General features: G+C 34.6%; 1 protein-coding gene across 1 annotated transcript; it reads left to right on the top strand.

Annotated features, from left to right (window-relative positions):
• Positions 1-266: 266 nt before the first annotated feature.
• Positions 267-20109, top strand: GUF1 (GTP binding elongation factor GUF1). Its single transcript, XM_012743049.3, has 17 exons — positions 267-546; positions 2363-2474; positions 2623-2771; positions 3049-3129; positions 4275-4352; positions 5140-5223; positions 7982-8046; positions 8533-8736; positions 10118-10257; positions 11246-11369; positions 11719-11851; positions 12537-12680; positions 13583-13716; positions 16521-16622; positions 17451-17570; positions 19193-19229; positions 19927-20109. Exons 1-17 carry the CDS (start codon positions 409-411, stop codon positions 20062-20064), a joined length of 1983 nt encoding a protein of 660 aa, XP_012598503.3. The 5' UTR covers positions 267-408; the 3' UTR covers positions 20065-20109.
• The last annotated feature ends 296 nt before the right edge of the window (positions 20110-20405 follow it).

The raw sequence follows: 20405 nt of genomic DNA, 5'->3' as shown, positions 1-20405 counted from the left end.
TCACTTTTACCCCTTTCTCACTTCACCGGAGCTCATCTGAGGTTAGCTCCATGACTGACATGTGGAATACATCTCAACATCCAGATTTTAAAAGATTTTATTTTGCCACTGGGTGGGTTGTGTTCCTAATACCACCTTTAGGCTCCATGACTTTAACTTCAGCTTTCACTGTATCGCGAGGAGACGCGCGGACGTTAAGATGTCGCGCGCCCTCTGACGCCATAGAGCTGCGCCGCGCGGACGTCACAGCGCTGCGCCGCGTTTCCGGCGAGTAGCTAGGGCTTCCGGTTGTGTAGAGCGACCGCAGCTCCCTCCCTTCCCCGCCTGGCTGCGGGGCCCTAGGGAGGCTTCGGGCAATGGCGCTGTTGCCTCCCGGGACCCTCTCCTGACACCTTCGCCGCCCGGGGCATGTGGACCGTCTTGGGTCCGGGCTGGGGGCGCGGGCATGCGCTCGCGCTGTGGGCCGCGCGCCGGCGCCTGCCGGGGCCTCGACCTGCGCCATCCCGCGAGCCCGCAGCCAGGCGCTTCAGCTCCGCGGACCTCAAGGTGACCGAGGAGCCACTTTCTTAAAACTTCGGAGTGCCCCTGTGATCTTGGAATCGGCAGGCTTTCCTGGGAGTGGCCGTGAATCCCTCTTGGGATCTGCAAAGGGAAGCAGAGCAGAGAGCGGGGAAATTGCTGGGGCTCCTGCATGGGACCTCCCACCTCTCACCGGTGTGACCTTGGGCGACTCACTGAACTTCCTAGACCAGGGGTCCTCAAACTTTTAAAACGGGGGCCAGTTCACTGTCCCTCAGACCCGTGGGAAGGCCGTTGGAGAGTTGGGGCACATTCCACACATGCGCACTGTGGGCCCCGGGAGCAGTCGGCTGCTAAGCAGGACAGGCAACACACCTGGGGCCAGATAAATGTCCTGGGTGGGCGGCAGGTGGCCCACCAGCTGTAGTTTGAGGATCCCTGTCCTACGGTTTCTGATTGGCGGTGTTAGCTGATGCGTCTGTTAGTTTATGCCAAGCATTGGTCATAGAGCTTTGCGTGTATTGATTTATTTAATTTTCCTGAAAGCCTATCAGGGAAGCTGCTAATATCACTTTTATTTCCCGGCAGCTTGTTAGCTATGTGACTTGGGCAAGTTACTTCTTTGAGGCTCTGCTGCTTTATTTGTTGAATGAGATATGGCCGTGTTTCCCGGAAAATAAGACCTACCCATAAAATAAGACCCAGTGGTGGGCGTGGCTATGCAGCACATCTGCACAACCCAACCCATGCATGTCCTGGCAGAGCGGGAAAGAGGAGGAGCAGCCCTTCTCATCTGCCCTGTGAGAGCTCTAGTGCTCCACAGGAGAGATGGGGGCCATTGGTTCTAAAGGAAATAGAGTCACAAGAAATTCAGGATGGAATTCGGAGTTTGGAGAGTTAGGATCATGTTCCAGAAGAAGACGACTTAACTCTATTTGAGTAAATGTAGATTGTTGTATCGTCCTTAAAAACAATAACACATGCCCTGAAATAACACAGCCCTAGGGTGTCTTCTTGAGGAAAAATAAATATAAGACCATGTCTTATTTTCGGGGAAACACAGTAATAGAACATCCAATGGCTTATTTGTGAGGTTTGTGTATATAAGGCTGGAACTTTTTAGACCCGTACCTGGGATGCAAGAAGTGCTGGGTAATGTCTTAACTTCTGTTTGTTTTATTATATTATTTTACCTCAACCAGAGCAAACCTCTGTGATTTTGACTCAATGTTCTTGTGGTTGGAGAAGGTGAGGGTTCAGCAACTCTTACATAAAACTACATAACCATGAAGAGATACATATAGTTTAGGCAGAAAGCTATAAAGTAGGTGGAAAAATCAGACTTTATTATAATTAGCCATTTTTTCTAATAGGTCTGTGGTTTTAAAAGTGGATTTGTATTGCAATTCCAGGTTCTTAAACATGGTAGAGTTTTGTTTACCTTTTGAATTGAAGGGCAAAAGATATGACCATCTATAGGGCAAACATCAGGATGAGTTTTTTGGGTTTTTTTTGGCAGAATTTCTTTCAGATATGAATGTACTTTTATTATGTGCCTTATATTGGGGCAGTTATAAAAAGAAAACTTCCATTATAGTTTCATGTTTTTTGCTGATTACTACATATAGCTTTTATTGGATAAAATGTTTAGAGTACGAAAGAACTGGTATATTTTACTTGAATACCAATTTCCAGTAGTTTGTGAGCTTACTTACCATACATGTCTTTATTGTCAGAATAATGTCAACAATATAAGTGCTAGAAATGAAATTGTTTTTAAAAAATAGTATACTTTTATGCAAAATTTATACTCCTAAATTTAATATTTCTCTCTTATTTTTAGGAAAAACTTGACATGTCTGGATTTCCTGTTGAAAATACCAGAAATTTCAGTATTATTGCACATGTGGATCATGGCAAAAGTACTTTAGCAGACAGGCTCCTAGAACTAACAGGTATTTTCATTTTATATTATATACTTAATAGCTGTGAGTAATTGGGAATTACTTTTTCCACGCCGTATTAAATTTTGGTCTTAATTTTATATGTAATACTCTTTGTTTTAAAGTCCAGAGAAATATCAATAAGTGTTTCTTTTTGTAGGGACAATTGATAAAACAAAGAATAATAAGCAGGTTCTTGATAAATTGCAAGTGGAACGAGAAAGAGGAATCACTGTTAAAGCACAGACAGCATCTCTTTTTTACAATTGTGAAGGAAAACAATACCTTTTAAATCTCATTGATACACCAGTAAGTTTAATATGAATTTTACTTATATTGTTAAAGTCAACCTTGTGTTAATAGTGAAGACAAATCCTTAATTTTTAAACTGAATATTAAACATCTACATTTTCTTTTTGCTTTCTCAGTGTTCTTGTGTTAAATGTAAATTGTTCAAAAGTGCAGGCTAAAAAAACAGAAACCTATATTGAACAACTTAAAGTAGAGTCAGTAGCTTTGCCATAATGCCCCTTCCTAAAAAAATTACAGCTAACATTTAGAGGTGTCAATATTTTTTGTTTCTCAGGGCCATGTTGATTTTAGTTATGAAGTGTCCAGGTCACTTTCTGCTTGCCAGGGTGTTCTACTTGTGGTTGATGCAAATGAGGTAGGTGTTTTTCATTTTGTATGTTCTGCATGTGATGTCACATGCCTTCTTGATTGTTTCAAGAGGCTTAAAATTTTGGGGGGAAATAGAATTTTTGTGTTTGAAAAAAATAGATTTATTGTATTATTCAAAACTGTATTCCTTGATCCTGTTAACTTGGAGTTTTATTACATTAAAGTGTTCTGTGAAATTGACTGTTCATCTTTTAATATTTGAAAAGTGATTGGAAGAATTGTTCAAAAGATTGCATTTTTGTTGAAATACGATGTCATGTCTCTGTGTATCCTGCCAAAAAAAAGAACAAAAACCCATCTTCAATTCTAGCAGTTTTTAATCTGAGGTTTCCATATCAATTCCAAGGACAGCTTGGAAATAAATCTTTAGTTTTCAGATCATTTTTAGGTGATTTTAAGGCAGTAATTCGGAAAGTGTTAGGTTTAAAGAAAATCAAATAACATTACCAAGTTCTTTTGTGGTATAAATCATAAAAACATAATCAGCCAATTACCATATAAGATCCATTATATATTAAAGTAAGCTTTTGATATGTCTCGGTTTCTTACAAACTCTTTATTCAAAACCCAAAGGGTACGCCGTGGTGGTGGTAAGCTTTTCCTGATCCTGCCAGGAAAAGTCAGTCTGTACCTTAGATACTGGGCTTTATAGACTGTGCTATGTGACTGTGCCCTCTAGTAGGCTTTGAGGTCCTTGAGTCCATGTTTTATCTTTGTGTCTTCAGTGTCTGACACAGTTCCTGCCATAGAATGGGCCCTCTCATAACTGCTTCCTGAACAGAAAAGGAATTATCACAGGGAATGATCCATAGGCCTGGATGTATAGGTACCTCAGCTCGTTTGCCCTGTACCTCTGCTTGAGGCTTCCTATCTCCAACTTAGTAGCGAGTGTCTGGTGGACCGCCCTGCTTGATCTGGTTATTGCTTTACCATCAGCCATCTTCGTTTTGACCCCCAAGACGTAAGATGGAGAGAAAAGTATGAAAGACAGATATATGGCATTTTTGTTTAATTTTATTATTAGAGTTATGCAAAATCTCAGTTTTGATAAAGATGTGTGGAATGGTCTTGAATTACAAGTTTTGTGCTGGATGGTTGTCATATCAGTGTCTTGTGTCTTGATATTTCCAGGGTATTCAAGCCCAAACTGTAGCAAACTTCTTTCTTGCCTTTGAAGCACAGCTGTCAGTAATTCCAGTTATAAACAAGGTAAGTATAATGAGACAGCCCTGCTATTTATTATTTTCACTTCCTAAAAGTACATTTAGTGTTAAAATATCAGGTGTACTATATATTATATTAGAGATCTCCACCTATTTATTAAATGTGCTGGTGGGATTTATCTCTTTGAATTGCATATAACAGAATTGCAACTGAAACTCCTATACCTTCAAACATAGTTGAGAAGATAGTCCCCTGAACTACATGGGGTACTGGAAGGCCATTTCTGTAGGAAAGGAATGCACAACAGAAAAAAACATGTCTGTTGTACTAAACTTCACATAGGAAAGAAAAGGAGCTTGTGATACAGGAGGAAACAATTCAGCGCTAAACTGAGTTCTGTCTACCAACCTCCATTTTATGTTTTAAAATTAATACATTAAGAATTTTAATTTTAAAATCTGCATTGAGTTAAATTAACATTTCTTGATTTTGGAGTTAAGTTTTGAAAAAGAAAGGTCACAGGTAAGAAAGCTTGTCAGACTTGTGTTTAACTTTTAAAATCAGTGCCCATGGTGCTAATTGATAAATTACTACTGAATTCTTCTGCGTTGAGTAGCTAACTGCTTAAGTTTTTTGCATGTTCTGTTATCTGATATTTTTCAGTAGTCATACTTGTTAAATTGTATTGCTTGTATATATATTATTTTTTAATACTTTAAAAAAAATCTTAGAGGGGTCAGTTAGTTTAAAGCAGGCAATCTTTTAACCATTCAAATACTGTTAATACTATTTATTTTTATTATACTAACACATAATGTTTTTATTTTTAAAGATAGATTTGAAGAATGCTGATCCTGAAAGGGTTGAAAAACAAATTGAAAAAGTGTTTGATATTCCAAGTGATGAATGTATCAAGGTAAAATACCTTGTTTTGGAAAAGATTATACTTTTTTAAAAAGCGAAATTTTGTGGTATTTGATAACCTAGCATGATATAGTTTTTTTCATGGTTTTGCAGAGTTCTTTTACTATTATTTGATTGCTTCTATCAGAAACCCTTTTGATACTGTATTATTACAATGCTACAGTTAAAGGAATTAAAGCTCAAAGATTTACCACTTTCCTAACATCACAAGTTTAGTTAGTCAGTATGCCCAGACTAAAACAGGCCTTCTCAAACTTCCTGCAGTATTATTTCTTGTATACCATTTTGCCTCTATGAGAATATTATGTTTGAAGAGCAGGTTCAAACTAATTTAAAGGTAGTTGTATGTATCATTATTGGAATTGACAAAAACCTATTTTATAAAAAAGCTAGCTGTGGTAATGCTAGGAAACAGTAGGTTTTATTTATATCAAAGTTGATACTGTTTTAAATTTGAATTTTTACTCTCCTTTCAAATGATGATTTTCTTGTTAAATCGCCACAGCCAAACTGCCGTAAGTGCATAGTACTATAGTAAGTTATGTCAGTGCAGCAGTATAATGTTTTTCTTTCAAATCTCATCTGGTTTTTGAAAGAGTAGGGGTTATTTATTTATTTTTTAATTTAAACAAAGGATGATTACTTACAAACTGAATAAAGTAATAATTTTTTATATGTATAGAATTTAATGTATTTTTATTATATAGGGACCTCATTATAAGGTATCCAACTGGAATTACATTTGGTTGTATATCTTAGATAGTATGATATTAAAGTATAATTAACTTCTGGTTTTAATCTTCACAAAATGCATTTGGGTATTTATTTGGTGTTGGACAACTAGGGCTATAGCAGTGAACAAGATGCACAAGACCCTTGCCTCTACAGTCAGTCAGTAAATAAGCAAACAGAGAAGTAAGCGTGGGAATGATTGAATAGGACAGATACTGTCAAGGAAATTCATTCAACAAATTTTACTGTAGGTGAAATACCATAAGTAACAATGAAAAAAAATCTTTTTTTTTTTTTTCTCTCAGAGAGATGCTGTGACATGGACTAACTTAGGGAAAGCTTCTCTAATAAACTGAGACCTGAAGGAGTGAATAGTTCTGAGGAAAGAATTCCAGGAAGAGAAAAGAGCAAGTATAAAGAACCTAAATCAGGATAGGATTTGGCATGTGTAAGGAACAGAGAGGAGGAGGCAAGTTGGGTGAGAAGGCTTTGTTAGGGGTATGTAGAGATCGAGTCATGCTGGGACTGTTTTCCTTTGCTAAAGAGTTTGAAAATTATTCTGAGATTATGAAAAGATTTTAAACAAGAAAGGGAAATAAAACAGTCATTCATGTTGTCTTATAGAGGATGGATTGGAGGAGTACAAGAAGAGGTACAGGGAGTCCAGTTAGCAGTAATGGCCCAGATGTGAAATCACTAAGGAGCTTATAATCTAGGAGGAAACAACGTAACATATCAAACCTAACATTCAGTGCTAAACTGAGTACTGTCTACAGCCCTCCATTTAAAATTAATAAATTAAGAATCAGTTTCAAAATATGCACTGCATTAAATTATATTCCTTGATATTGGAGATAAATTTGAAAGAAGCAAGGCTGCCCATAGGCAGCTTGTTGTCAGACTCAAGAAATCAACCAGGCTATTTATTTGATTTTTCCTCCAGTAATTAATCTGCTCTGGAATAGGAATAGAAAAGGCACATCATTGGATGCAGTCAAGGTTGAAGCTTTTGCCAGCTGCTTTTTGACAGGGAGAGAATAGAAAGTGATTGTACAGGATGATTCTGAACAGCATTATCTTGGAGTCCCAGCTGGGACAGTATGGAAAGGGAGTGGGGGCACTAATGGATACCATCATAAAATAGGCTATCGAATAGATTAGAAGGTAAGGCCTGTTGTAAAGAGGGTACTAAGAGTCTAGAGCAATAGTTTTCAGTAGTGATTGGTCCCCCCATGGCCCCCAACCACCAGGGATACTGGATTATGTCTGGAAACATTTTGGGTTGCCACCACTTGGGAGGGGTGCTACTAGCATCTTGTAGGTCAGTGTGATTCCCTGGTTGCTGCTGAACATCCTGTAAGGCAGGACAGGCTCCCAAAACAAAGAGTTATCTGGCCCAAATTGTCAGTAGTGCTGAGGTTGAAAAATCCTGGTCTAGACTGGGTTTGAAGGGTAAGAGGTTTGAAGTCAAGATTTCAGAGACAGTCCATTTACTACTGGTGATGACCAAGGTCAGGCATAGGCATGTGGCTTGAGTCTTGGCTTGCTTTTCTAGTGTGAGAACAATAAAACAGTAATATGCCTTGTAGTTGCATGTCGTCCAAATACATTCTATTCACACAGCAACCTTGAGATTTAGGCAGAATATGAATAATCACTTTATTTTTCAGATGAGGAAATTAAAGCTCAAGGAGACAGGTCTTGGTCAAAGTGAAATACTCCATCAGAGACAACATGATTGTTAGCCAGATTTTTTGAACTCTTAGTCCATTGCTCTTTCTGTACTATAGTCAGAATGCTCTTGTAATTCAATCCTAGAACATAGAAACACATAACCATAATGAAAAAAGAAGTATTTGTCAATTTATTATTTGCTTTGTGCTTTTCTTTTTGCTGTGTTTTTCAAACAGATTGATAACTGTTAGAATTCTTTCTTCCTTCTGATCATAAGTCACAAGTCATCAGGATAGAAAAATACAGTCTTTACATGCTTGTTTTTTTCATATGTATATTTTTAGATTTCTGCTAAACTTGGAACAAATGTTGAAAGTGTTCTTCAGGCAGTTATTGAAAGAATACCCCCGTAAGTATTTTGCTATGTTTGTACTATAGCTCACCTATACTTAATAGTTCAAAGACTTAACAATGTGATAATGTTATTTTAGCTTAATTTTTATGGCAAATACTTTTGCTGTCAGGAAGAATAAATTTATTTGCTTTTAGTAATATATATAAAAGGCAAATACAGTACAGAAATTAAAATAGGAAGGATGATAGGAATCTCTTCTTGACAATCATAATAAAGAGACTTCAGTACATTGGCAATTATTGTTCTTTGCTTTATACTGAACAAATATATTCATAAGTTAATTAAAAAATTTAAAACTAGAGGTTGAATTAAATCTAATGTACCATATTTTATGAAAAAGGTCCTTTTATTTTGGCTGTTGAGTATCAACCTTTCTCAAGAAATATAATAGATTAAGTACAATATCTCAGTTGAAAATAGGCGTTTTATTAAGATTGTAATTTAGTATGTATGTATTTGTTTTTTACTTATATTTACTAGTCCTAAAGTGCATCGCAAAAATCCCCTGAGAGCTCTGGTATTTGACTCCACCTTTGACCAGTACAGAGGTGTGATAGCCAATGTGGCGTTATTTGATGGAGTTGTTTCCAAAGGAGATAAAATTGTATCTGCACATACGCAAAAGACATATGAAGTTAACGAAGTAGGAATTTTGAATCCTAATGAACAGTCAACTCAGAAATTGTAAGTAATCTGCATTAGTAATTCATTAAAATACATTGGTATGTGTTTCTTTTTCTATCTTTTTCTTAACTTGGTGTGCTTAGAATGATCCTAATTTGGTAGCTTAAAAAAAAAACCCTTATTTAATGCAGCTATACAACGAATGCTGTCACAAGGAATCTCAGGCATGAAGGACAGTAGAAACGTCAATGGATATAAATTATAATTGATGTATTTTTATTCTTCATGACTAGTCAAGACCAATTTTTAAGATTGAGTGTAGGTTGGGTCCTCTGCTGATGTATTTGATGAGACTATGAAAGAGTTCCAACCATCTGTATCCATATTAGGTATCATTTTTTACATTTAATTTCTTTATAACTAACTAGATTTTCTAACATAAAGGTGTAGTATAGAAACCTTGATAATTCTTTAGCGTGGAATTAAAGGTAAAACCTTGATTAAAATTCTTGGGGAGTGGGGCTAGCAAGGTGCAAGGCATAGTACGCATTAGAAAAACAGATCTGAGTTCACTTATAAAACGACTACTTATTGAGTGCCTCATCCATATCAGGTAATGAATGAGGAGACATGATCATGGGCACATAGTTTGTGCTTTCTAAGGTCCTGTTTCCTCATCTGTGTATATAAAGTATTGAGCCAGACAACTACATAGATCACATTTGAGGGTCTAGTGTTGTATGTTTAAAAATAGCATATGTTCATTACATTTTTTATTTGAGGCAGAAAGTCTGCTTTTAATTTTACTAAAATACTTTAAAATCTGTTTGTAATCTGCCATACATATCGAACATTCTCACATCTTTATTTTAGGTCCTTATGCCTCATCCTAAGTTTAAATAGTTTGTTACTGTTTGGGAATTTTTTCTTTAAGCTTAAATTCTGAAATCTTAGAATTTGTTCCTTTTCTATAAGAGGGAATATCAAATGTCAGGTTTGTTGAGTTCATATTTTTCTGCTTGGTTAAAAATTTACCTTTTTTTCCTTTGTTGAACATTTTTAAACACAATTCATTAATGTTAATACAATAGACATTATAAGTAGTGTACTGTTCTTCTGCCCTTATCAGTTGCACTGTATTTACAATATATTTAGAAAGTGTTGTTTAATTTGCAAAGATGGGCAGAGGCATGAAGAAGGCTTTTATTACTGTGCGGCTTGTGGTGCAGAGGTCCTTGGGTACTGGATTGTAAGGCATGGTGTGTTTGTTCTTTTGCTAATAAGGTTTAGGGTTTGAGAAATGATATGTCACACTTGTTTTCAGTTTGATGAGGTTTTATTTGGAAAGTGTGTGATAGTTCCCTGGAAAGGTAGAACTAATTGTGAGTATGCACTTGAAACCTTAAAGCAGTAAATATTTGCATATGATAATTTTATTTAGATATGCAGGACAGGTGGGCTATCTGATTGCTGGGATGAAAGATGTCACTGAAGCACAAATAGGAGATACATTATATTTACATAAACAACCAGTGGAGCCCTTGCCTGGGTTTAAATCAGCGAAACCAATGGTATTTGCAGGTGAGGAGCTCACAAATTCAAAAGTTAAGGGCCAAAATATTTTTAAACTAAAGTCTATCTCTATGTTGAAAGAAAAATTACTGGAAGATAAGTGCATATTCTGGTTATTTTAAGTATCTGCTAATGCCAGGATATTCTGTTTCCTTTAATTGTTCTTTGTGTGTGCTATTTATATATCGGTTGACAATTTCATATGTATGACGAATTTTATGTGGAGATCATTTAGGACTCCTTAAGAAATAAGCTCTTCAGGAACAAGCTCTGATATATAGAAGAGCACAGTATTATAAATTTCCTTCTTGTTTCTCTAGGGAGTTAGTCCATTATTATATTTGAAACATTTTTCTAATTAGGATGTTTTTATTACTATCAATAGACTTTTACTGAGTGCCCTCTGCTTACTCTCTAATATTGTACTAGTGTAGACATGACAGAGAATAGTATTACCTCAAGTATGTGTTACTTCAGATCCTTTTACTGCTGTGTAGTGTTACATTTGAAAAGGGAAGACCTGATTGAAGGTCATCAGGTCACTCTGCCAGGTATCTGGCCCTTGGCTTTATCCCTGTAGTCTCTTTCATTGGGAATTATGAACTTTGTTGACCCTACCTTTAGGCAAAGTCAGTCATTTGGATTTTGGAGGACTTGAGAGATGTGGACTAAAGAGGTGTCAGATGAAAGAGAATTTGATGAATCAGTAGTAATTCCCATATTTTGTTCAGTGAATTGAAAAAAGCAAAATTTGTCTTTGGTTTTGATAAATAATCTACCCTGAAGAATTGAGAGTTCAGTGTAGTTTCATTTCTACTCCTATTTTTATCTACTAATAGGGTTTCAGATTTTTAGCAAGCCAATGTTTTGGTCAGTAAAATACAGGAAAGTAATTTGAAAGCCAAATGATTAATTTTGACTTTGGCGATACCGCCTATTAGGTTTGTTTTGTAGGCAGCTTATCACGTGTGATAATTAGAAACCACTGTGTCCTCAGGAATGTACCCTATAGACCAGTCTGAATACAACAACCTGAAGAGTGCCATAGAGAAACTGACCTTGAATGACTCCAGTGTGACAGTCCATCGGGACAGTAGCCTTGCCCTTGGTGCAGGCTGGAGGTAAGACTCACCCACGCGACAAAGTCACATTTTCTATAGACAGTGAAGTCTCAATGGTGCTTTGCTCTCGAACATTTCTGAAGGTAGTTCTTACTTGTGTAAAGTGAACTGAAGACAATTTATGTCTGTCTGTGTCACACTGTGAATTCACATTCCGTGGGTTTTATACCGATTTAAAATAGATTCCCAATGGAAGATTTGAATCTTTAATGAAATTAGGTTAGCATTTAATTGTGATGTGGATTGCTTGAATGACTTAACTCCACTCCTCCCCTACAAAGTAACAATATATTCATCAAAGAAAATAGAGCCCATGGGACATAAACATTTTGTCTTTTTCCTCCCTGAGGTTGGGATTTCTTGGACTTTTGCACATGGAAGTTTTCAACCAGCGACTAGAGCAAGAATATAATGCATCTGTTATTTTGACAACACCTACTGTTCCATATAAGGCTGTTCTTTCATCAGCAAAATTGATAAAGGTACTATAATATTGTATATTGTTTTGCACCAGCATAAAAGGGAAAACTAAACGTGTATATGGGAATGCAGGAGGAATTTTTTACTATACCAGTAGCTGAGTAACTATTAAAGCTAATTATTTATTGATTAGTATTAATAAAAATTGAATTACCTTTAGGCTAGTGATGGAGAACCTTTTTGAAAAGTAACTTATGCAGTATTTTTCCTAATCTGATAAAAATCTCCAAATTATCAAAACTAGTATATTGCTGATAGCAAAAAGTAGAGTTACTGATAAAAATACTGTTGGAAATATGGCACATTTATAATTTTTGTAAGCAATTTATCCTGTAAAAAGTGAAGCATTGATTCCTGTGGTTGTGGGAAATTTTGGATTTCATGTTGATAGAGACAATATCAGATTTCATCTAGTTGGAAGGCTATTCATTTTGAACAAATATTAACTTTGACATAGGTAAATACTTCCCAACAAAATTTACTTAGTAAACTAATTATACCTTATAAGGGTCAGGTTAAAATGTCATTCTTCTTCTAAGTGGTCCATGAAATGTGTTTAATAAATGTCAGTGATTGGAATTTTTATTAATAATTGTTATTATTAATGTAAATGATTATAATTGGACAATTTTTAAAATATAAAGCAAAGATTTCTTTTTAACTATTGTTGATTTTTCTAATTTTTAGGAATATAGGGAAAAAGAAATTACAATCATCAATCCTGCACAATTCCCTGATAAATCAAAAGTAACAGAATATTTGGAGCCAGTTGTTTTGGGCACTATTATCACGCCAGATGAATACACTGGAAAAATAATGATGCTTTGCCAGGTATAAATGTAATACAGTTTAACACAAACATGGTTTTAGTCCTCTGAAACGGTGGTTCTCAACTCAGGTTTTGAAAGATTTCTCTCTGCTGAGCATATTGAATTTAATAAAAGATTTTCATACTTTCTATATACATGTATATAGATACACTTTTTCAACTATTTTGATTTTAAATAAGAAAAATATAATCAGTATTTTTGATCTGGGTTAATTTACTGAATTGATATTATAGCACAAAAGAAAGAAATTTGATGCTTATTTATCCCAAAGTAGCAAAAAGTATAATTTCTTTTAGCATTTTGAATACTTGAAATTGAATATAGGTTGAAAGATAATTACACTTCAGGGACCCAAGCCCCACTTTGCTTTAGTTCTTGCCACATTGTAATAAATGATTTAATTCACAAATGTGATGAAATATTCCTCAGAATATTCCTCAGAAAATGCCTGTGTGAAATACGGTTACACATATTAGGAAGTGTGTCAAATGGTGACTTCAGTTTTAATTCTGTTATCACAAACTAGACTATAATTTTGTTTAGTCACTTAATTTCTTTGAATCAAATTTCTTTGTAAAACAAGTTAGGACTTTGACTTTGTATGCAGTTATATTTGATTTACTGTTAAATGAAATACTGTGTGATTTAGAAAGATAAAACTTATATTAAGACGAACTAAAAGCTTTAGTGGCAAGTATATGTAATTGAAATACAAAATGGTTCTCCCTATAAATATTGCTCACAAGTTTTTACTAGACTATTAAGAAACACAGTAATCCTTCATTTTGCCTACTCTTTATGATTAGGATTTATAACTCGGTAACTTATATCTCTCTGTATTAGTGTAAATCAATATTTGAGTAGGTTATCATTAAACTGATTTATTTTTCTTTCCCTTTTTAGGCTCGAAGAGCAGTTCAGAAGAATATGATGTTTATTGATGAAAATAGGGTTATGCTTAAATATCTCTTCCCTTTGAATGAAATTGTGGTAGATTTTTATGATTCTTTGAAGTCCCTATCTTCTGGATATGCTAGGTAAAGAACTAATGGGAACCTCAGCTGCCAGGACAACTTGTTTGAAATAATTGACCCACCAGAGTATACTAATACTTCACTCTCATCAAGGTGGTTGAGAATCATACTCTAAGGCAGGGGTCCTCAAACTTTTTAAACGGGGCCAGTTCACTATCCCTCAGACCATTGGGGAGTGCGCATTGTGGGCCTGGGACAAGTCGGCTGCTAGGCAGGACGGGCAGCAGCAGCAAAAACACCCGGAGGGCTGGATAAATGTGCTAGGCGGCCCGCATGTGGCCAGCGGGCTGTAGTTTGAGGACACCTGCTCTAAGGTTAAAAAGGCTTAGAATATGTCACAGAGTACTTATAATTTGCTCATAGGAGAAAAGGTTTCATCATCAAATTATTACTCTTCTTTTTATGAAAAAAGTAGTGCCCTTTTGAGAGTTGTATTCCTTCTCTCTGTTGATTCAGAATCATACATAATTTCAAAAAGCTACTATAACCTCAGTGGCACTTTCAAAATGTATGTTGTGTGATTTCAGGAACATCTGTTTACATTTGAAAAATAGGAGTATGTAATCAGTCTATAAAAAAATGCTAGGTGCACCCTTACATTTTTGAACATTTTAATAACTTGGTCTTTCCAGGAATATGTGGTCCCTGCCATGAAAACCATTATGCATTACATAGGGTTATATAGAGAACAGCCAGATAGAAGTGAGAGTTAATATTAAACAACAAATAAGGAACTCAGTGCATAGCATTCTGGGAATCTTTTGTTGGAGCAAATAATTCTAGATGCCCTTGGTATCCTAAAATCTTATATTACAAAATAGTATATAGCAGAATATAAAGAAATATGAAACATACTGGGGGAGGACAGAGGGTAAATGAGCATTCATATCTGTAAAACTGCCACAACAGTACACACAGTAAAATAACATTCAGAGAAATTTCAGTGTTTTAATGAACATGCTGTAGTGACCTGGAAGTTTAACATTATTTAATCAGCTTTTCAGTGAAGAGTCAGCATGTACGATAACTCTTCATACCAAGGAATCTTCTTTATGTTTGTTTGTATTGAGAAATTTTTTTCTACTTTGTCACCCAATTGTTTTTCTTCTTTGTCTTCATTCAGACAAGACCTTGAGCAAATAAGTGGCAGTGGAACTTAAAGTAAAATGAATTGCGATGTCATGTTAAAATTACTGTAGTTAAAAGGGTGATTACTAGGCTTAATGTTTGTAAATATTTTTAGCAAAAGTCAATTTTAGTTTCCATTTGGGTACCACTTTCTGAGTTACAAGCAGTCTTAAAAAATCTTTCATCTTGGAAACTTAAATACATTTCATATTACATGAGAGAATATGGTTTGTTTTGAACTATATAAAAATAAAATACTCCAGCTTCCAAAATTAAGATAACTCTTAGGTTTTTAAGTTGGTTGTTTTACATGTATAGTCAGTTTGACACTTACCAGAAAGAGACTCATCATGGTCCATGGCCTTCTAGCTAAGGCCGTAAACCTCCCATGGATTAAGATCAGAAAAAACTTATCTTATACCCAGTGCCAAGAATCTACTGCATCTGGGTCAGAGTAGGGATTCCTTTTTTATACAAGGACTGTAGTTTGTCCTCAGTCCACAACACCAGTGGTTTTTTTAGAGTTCCAAATGTGTTCACTACATTCTAAGGAACACTAGAATACCTGTGTTGTGAATAGAGGCTAGGTTTCCATTGGGCTGGCTTGGAAACAAATACTATTTGTATTATGGTTTGTTTTCAAAAAATAAATTCTTAAGATTTTTTAGTACTGAACATAACAAAATTTGGAGCTATAAACAACTTAAAAGTTAGGGACCATGTCTTTCTCTCTCTTTGTATTCTGCATAGTACTTACAGTGGTGTCTTTTATACAATAAATGTTTAATAAGTGATGTTTGCTGAAGAAAGAAAGGATTTTAGCAAGCAACACTTCAAGCAATAATCTGGTAAAAGAGTGTATTATTTGCAAGTTAGGACCTGCCTGCTGAAAATCTTTAGAAATCAAACATTTATAATTCCAGGCACCAGTTTTAAAATTAAGACAATAGGAATATACATGTTCTTATCAATAATAAGGAAGACTTGTAAGCATAACAGAAATTTTCTTTCTTGTTAGACTTAAACATTTAAACATGTCTGTTTTTATTCACACTGTAAGCTTTGGCCATGCTGTTAAAAGGAATAGCTGAAGTGAAGTGTTCATATTTGCTAAGACAGGCTCTGTTCTAAACACGTAAGAACTAGGCACTGCTCTAAGTGGCTTACATGTATTAAATCATTTACTCCTCACAAAGCTCTGTGAAGGTTCAAGCTGAAGAGCCATATAATAAATAAAAAAGTCTCATTTATTCATACTGGCTGTTTATCAGTGCCATAGCATTTATCTTTACATAGGGTTGTCACTGTAATAGAAAACTAAACAGAAACCCAACCCACTAATCTGAGGGTGACCCATTGATACACGGCATTGCCTAAAGTCCAGCTGCTGGGAACACTGGGAAGGAGGTGGCATTTGTCTTTAAGATCTGTTTCCTAGTCTGGCTTTCCTTCCCCCACTAGATAACAATCCCGTTGTTTTTGCCCCTTATTTCATAAACATAAAAAGAAGAGGATGTTTAGATCCACTCAGATGAAACTGTGTATGTAATATTTTGGTGGACAGTTAGATTTCTTTTGAAGGGTATCTTAGAGGGGGCAGACAACAGGCATCTTGTAAAGAGAGAAAAATGTAATTTGAGAAGTATAATGTTTACTACTTGGACTGTTTTTCTCATTAGTTTTGATTATGAAGATGCAGGCTACCAGACTGCAGAACTTGTAAAAATGGATGTTCTACTGAATGGAAACATTGTAGAGGAATTAGTAACTGTTGTACACAAGTAAGTTGAATAGAAATTAATCATGGAATATGAAAATAATTGCTTTTAATATGTTTTTCTTTATTTCTTGGTTACACATTTTTGTTTGAACAGCTACATTTTAAAGACTTTCAAAGGTAATGAAGATAGATTTCACTCTACTAGTTTTTCTTTTTCCACATTTCCCTTTCTATACTGCTAAAAGTAGAAGTGGAAGTATAGAATTTTGATAACCAAAACAGTAGTATTATAGAAATGTTTTCTTATTGTATAAAACAAAGTAAATATTTTTTAAATTTTATAATTATGGATTTAGAATTGGTAACAAAAAGTTTTCTCATATTTATAAAAATTATAAAAATGAAATACTCTACGTGTTCAAGAAATAGCAGATTGGTTCAAATAAATTATTGATCACCCATATTACTGTTATATTTTAAGTCATTAAAACTATGTGGAGTCATATGTAGTGATAGAAAAAATGTGTATTAAATAAAGTAGAATATATCATATACAAACTATGATCTAACAAAACAAATTAAATGTGTATAAAATTACTAGAAGGATATATGTTTAGACATTCTAAAATGTTTGTTAACTGTTTTTCAATGGGTGAGGAAAGGGAATCAAGAATGATTTTTATTCTCTGTTTCCAAATTTTCTGTAATCATTTTTTTTAAAATCTGAAAAGACATTCATGACTCAGAGAATAAGAGATATTTATGATAAATAAGATCCATTTGAAACTCCTTAAGAAACTACCTTTATATTGATTACACATATGGACTAGAAGATACTTTAAATATTCTTATTTAGGATATGTAAACGGTTGTATTTTCTCTGTCTCAGAGACAAAGCACACTTGGTCGGCAAAAGCATATGTGAGCGGCTAAAGGATTCTCTTCCTAGACAGCTGTTTGAGATAGCAATTCAAGCTGCTATTGGAAACAAAATCATTGCGAGAGAAACGTGAGTTGAAATTCATTTTTGTTCCCTTGCTGGTTTCAGAAATGATATATCTAGAAAGTCATAGAGTACTGAAAATTTTAACTCAACATTGGCCTTTATTATTATACAATTTTATTATAATAAAAGCTTTATTATTTTTAGAAATAGTATGATAAAGCAGACTCTCACTTTCACTGATTTAAGTGATGATGGTGTAACATATAAGTAATTCAAAGTAATTGGGTAATGTTATTTACAGTTGATAGTAGATGGGCTTAACGAATTGCTTTTATTTTCCACCCATTTTAATGAATGACTGTATTGAATTTCCGGGTAAGGAATTTCTTCATGGTTTTACCCCTTCACTTCAGGTAGCTTGTAAGCTAATAAAAACTGAAATTAAAAGGTTTTGTCTTCCAAAAGACAAAATTATGATTTTTTTTACCTGAAGCATTTAATATCACTTCCCTGCTTCGCAGGATTTAGTGAAGTTGTAAATCACAGGGGAATGCTTATATCATATTAGGCTTTGCATTTCTAGATTAGGGACCTCATATGGGGTATAGAAGACATTGAAGATGGGCTAATTTCTGTAGGAACTAGTCTCTGTGAAACGTAATTTATAAATCAGAACACTGAAGTTGCTGTACTCATAACAGTCCAGGAAGTATCTTGCAGTGCTTCCCATTTCCTTTCCTTAATGGTCGTAAGACATCTGGGAAATCAGAAATATTGCCTCAATTATAAAAAGTTAGAAATTGCTATTAAATTCTACTGTAACCCAAACCTGATGTGTTGGTAGTGGTGAAATACTGCCATCATTTTTATAGATTTGAGATAAATTTTCTGCACATTATTTGCAGTGAATTTCATTTCCTAACACTATTTTGCTACAGTTAGTGATTTTGTGTTTCATAAATACCCAGAGGTTAGGGAGAATGGAGTTGATAACCAAGGAACATCCTGCAAAATCCAATTTAAAATAGCAAATAGTCATTCACATAAGTTTGTTGAGGTAGAGAATACCTTTAAGGAAAAAAAAAAAGAATACATAAAAATGGAGTTGTTTTCAAAAGTAGAGTGACCTTTTCTCAGAAACATTATAGAAATAGATTAGTTTATAATTGCTGGGATGAATGTATTAAAAGTAGTTTTACCTTGAGATAGGTTTTATTTTTAAAAAAGCGTATGTCTGGTAACATATTCCTTATCTTCCTAGCCACTCCCACTACATTTAGTGGAGGCAGTAATGAGGTGATAACCATTTTTAATATTTTTTGAAGTAGTAGTGGTAGCAGTATACTGCTACTGTAGTGTACCACTGTAGCAGAAATGACATTGTGTAATTCTTACAATCAGGGTCACAGCATGCTTAAATTTGGCCTAATCAAACCTGACTACCACAAGCCTGGACCCTTAATAAAATGTTTGAGAACCATGTTGAATTTATATGCCCTTTTATGCCAAGTATGTGAAAATAAATTTAAGAGCAGTTGAGCTATCTAATTAATTGCTTATGGCAGTTTTACATAGGTAATGACACTATCATTAAAATCTTTTAGTAAAGGGGAGATTGGGGAAATAAAGTGCTTTTAAACAGTATAATGCAATTATATACTTAAACAAAATTTCCTCTTTTACAGTGTGAAACCCTATAGGAAAAATGTTTTGGCAAAATGTGTACGTATCTAGCTATACTTATTCTACTTTATAATGTAACTGCTTTATAGGTTTAAAATCAAAGGGAGTATTGGTTTTTGTTTCTTGTGTAATACTACTTAAGGAAGGATTTTATAACAAATATTTCTATGGTCTGGGCAACATGTTTTGTTGATCTAAATATATTAATATAATGGAAGATTTTGGAGACAATGGCTATCTCTTACAATGAGAAGAGGTGGAAATATACCTCTCCTACATTGCTTTGCCAAAGTTTGCTGTCTCAGCTGTTAAGAAATTATTCTTAACTCAGTTATTGTGAGAATTGATGATAAAGTATTTTTCTAAAATGCTTAGAAATAGTTTCTGGCACATATATGCTTAATGTGATTAAGAGACTGTAGTTATATAATCCAAAATTCCAAGCCTGGAATCATTGTAATGAGTGTGATAATTCTTCCTTGACATGTATATTGTAGTACTGGGTTTCCTTGAGAATCATCATCTCCATCCCCCCCAAAATAAAGGCCTTATCATTCTTTGAAGACGGTAGTAAAATCAGGATCTGCTAGGAACATTAGAGTGATAACTTTGCAGATGTCTACTTGATGGATAATAATTTTGTAAGGCCATGATTGTATTGATGCCCTATGTAATTGTATGCTGTAATTGTTTTTCTTTGGAGTGGTTTACACTTCCATTTTTTAATATTTTTCAGTATGGTGGTGATATTACTCGAAAAATGAAACTTTTGAAGAGACAAGCAGAAGGAAAAAAAAGACTGAGGAAAATTGGCAACATTGAAGTTCCAAAAGAAGCTTTTATAAAAGTTCTAAAAACACAATCTGATAAATAAATAATTGTTGGGAAAATATAAAGAATTTTCATAAATTAAAAACTATCTTTTTTATAGCAACTTATTATATGCTGACACTCGAATGAAAATTATAAAATTTGCTTGTTACTTTCAGGGTTTTCAGGTTTTAATAATCTGTCTTTTCTTTGAATGGGCATAGAAGTGGGTGGGTAAGAGTTTGGATTAAGCCATATTACCTAGTTTTAAATTTCTGTGCCAGCCACTCACTAGTAAGGTGTACTTGACCAAATTACTTAACCCTTTGTTTCCTCTTTTTAAGTAAAACTGAGATTATACTACTACTGCTTCCATAGGTTGCTGTGAAGATTAAATAATATATC

Source organism: Microcebus murinus, chromosome 26 (assembly GCF_040939455.1).
Source record: "Microcebus murinus isolate Inina chromosome 26, M.murinus_Inina_mat1.0, whole genome shotgun sequence".
Taxonomy (NCBI): Eukaryota; Metazoa; Chordata; class Mammalia; order Primates; family Cheirogaleidae; genus Microcebus; species Microcebus murinus.
Note: the sequence above shows the minus strand (reverse complement) of the source record. Positions and strands in the feature narration are given on the sequence as shown.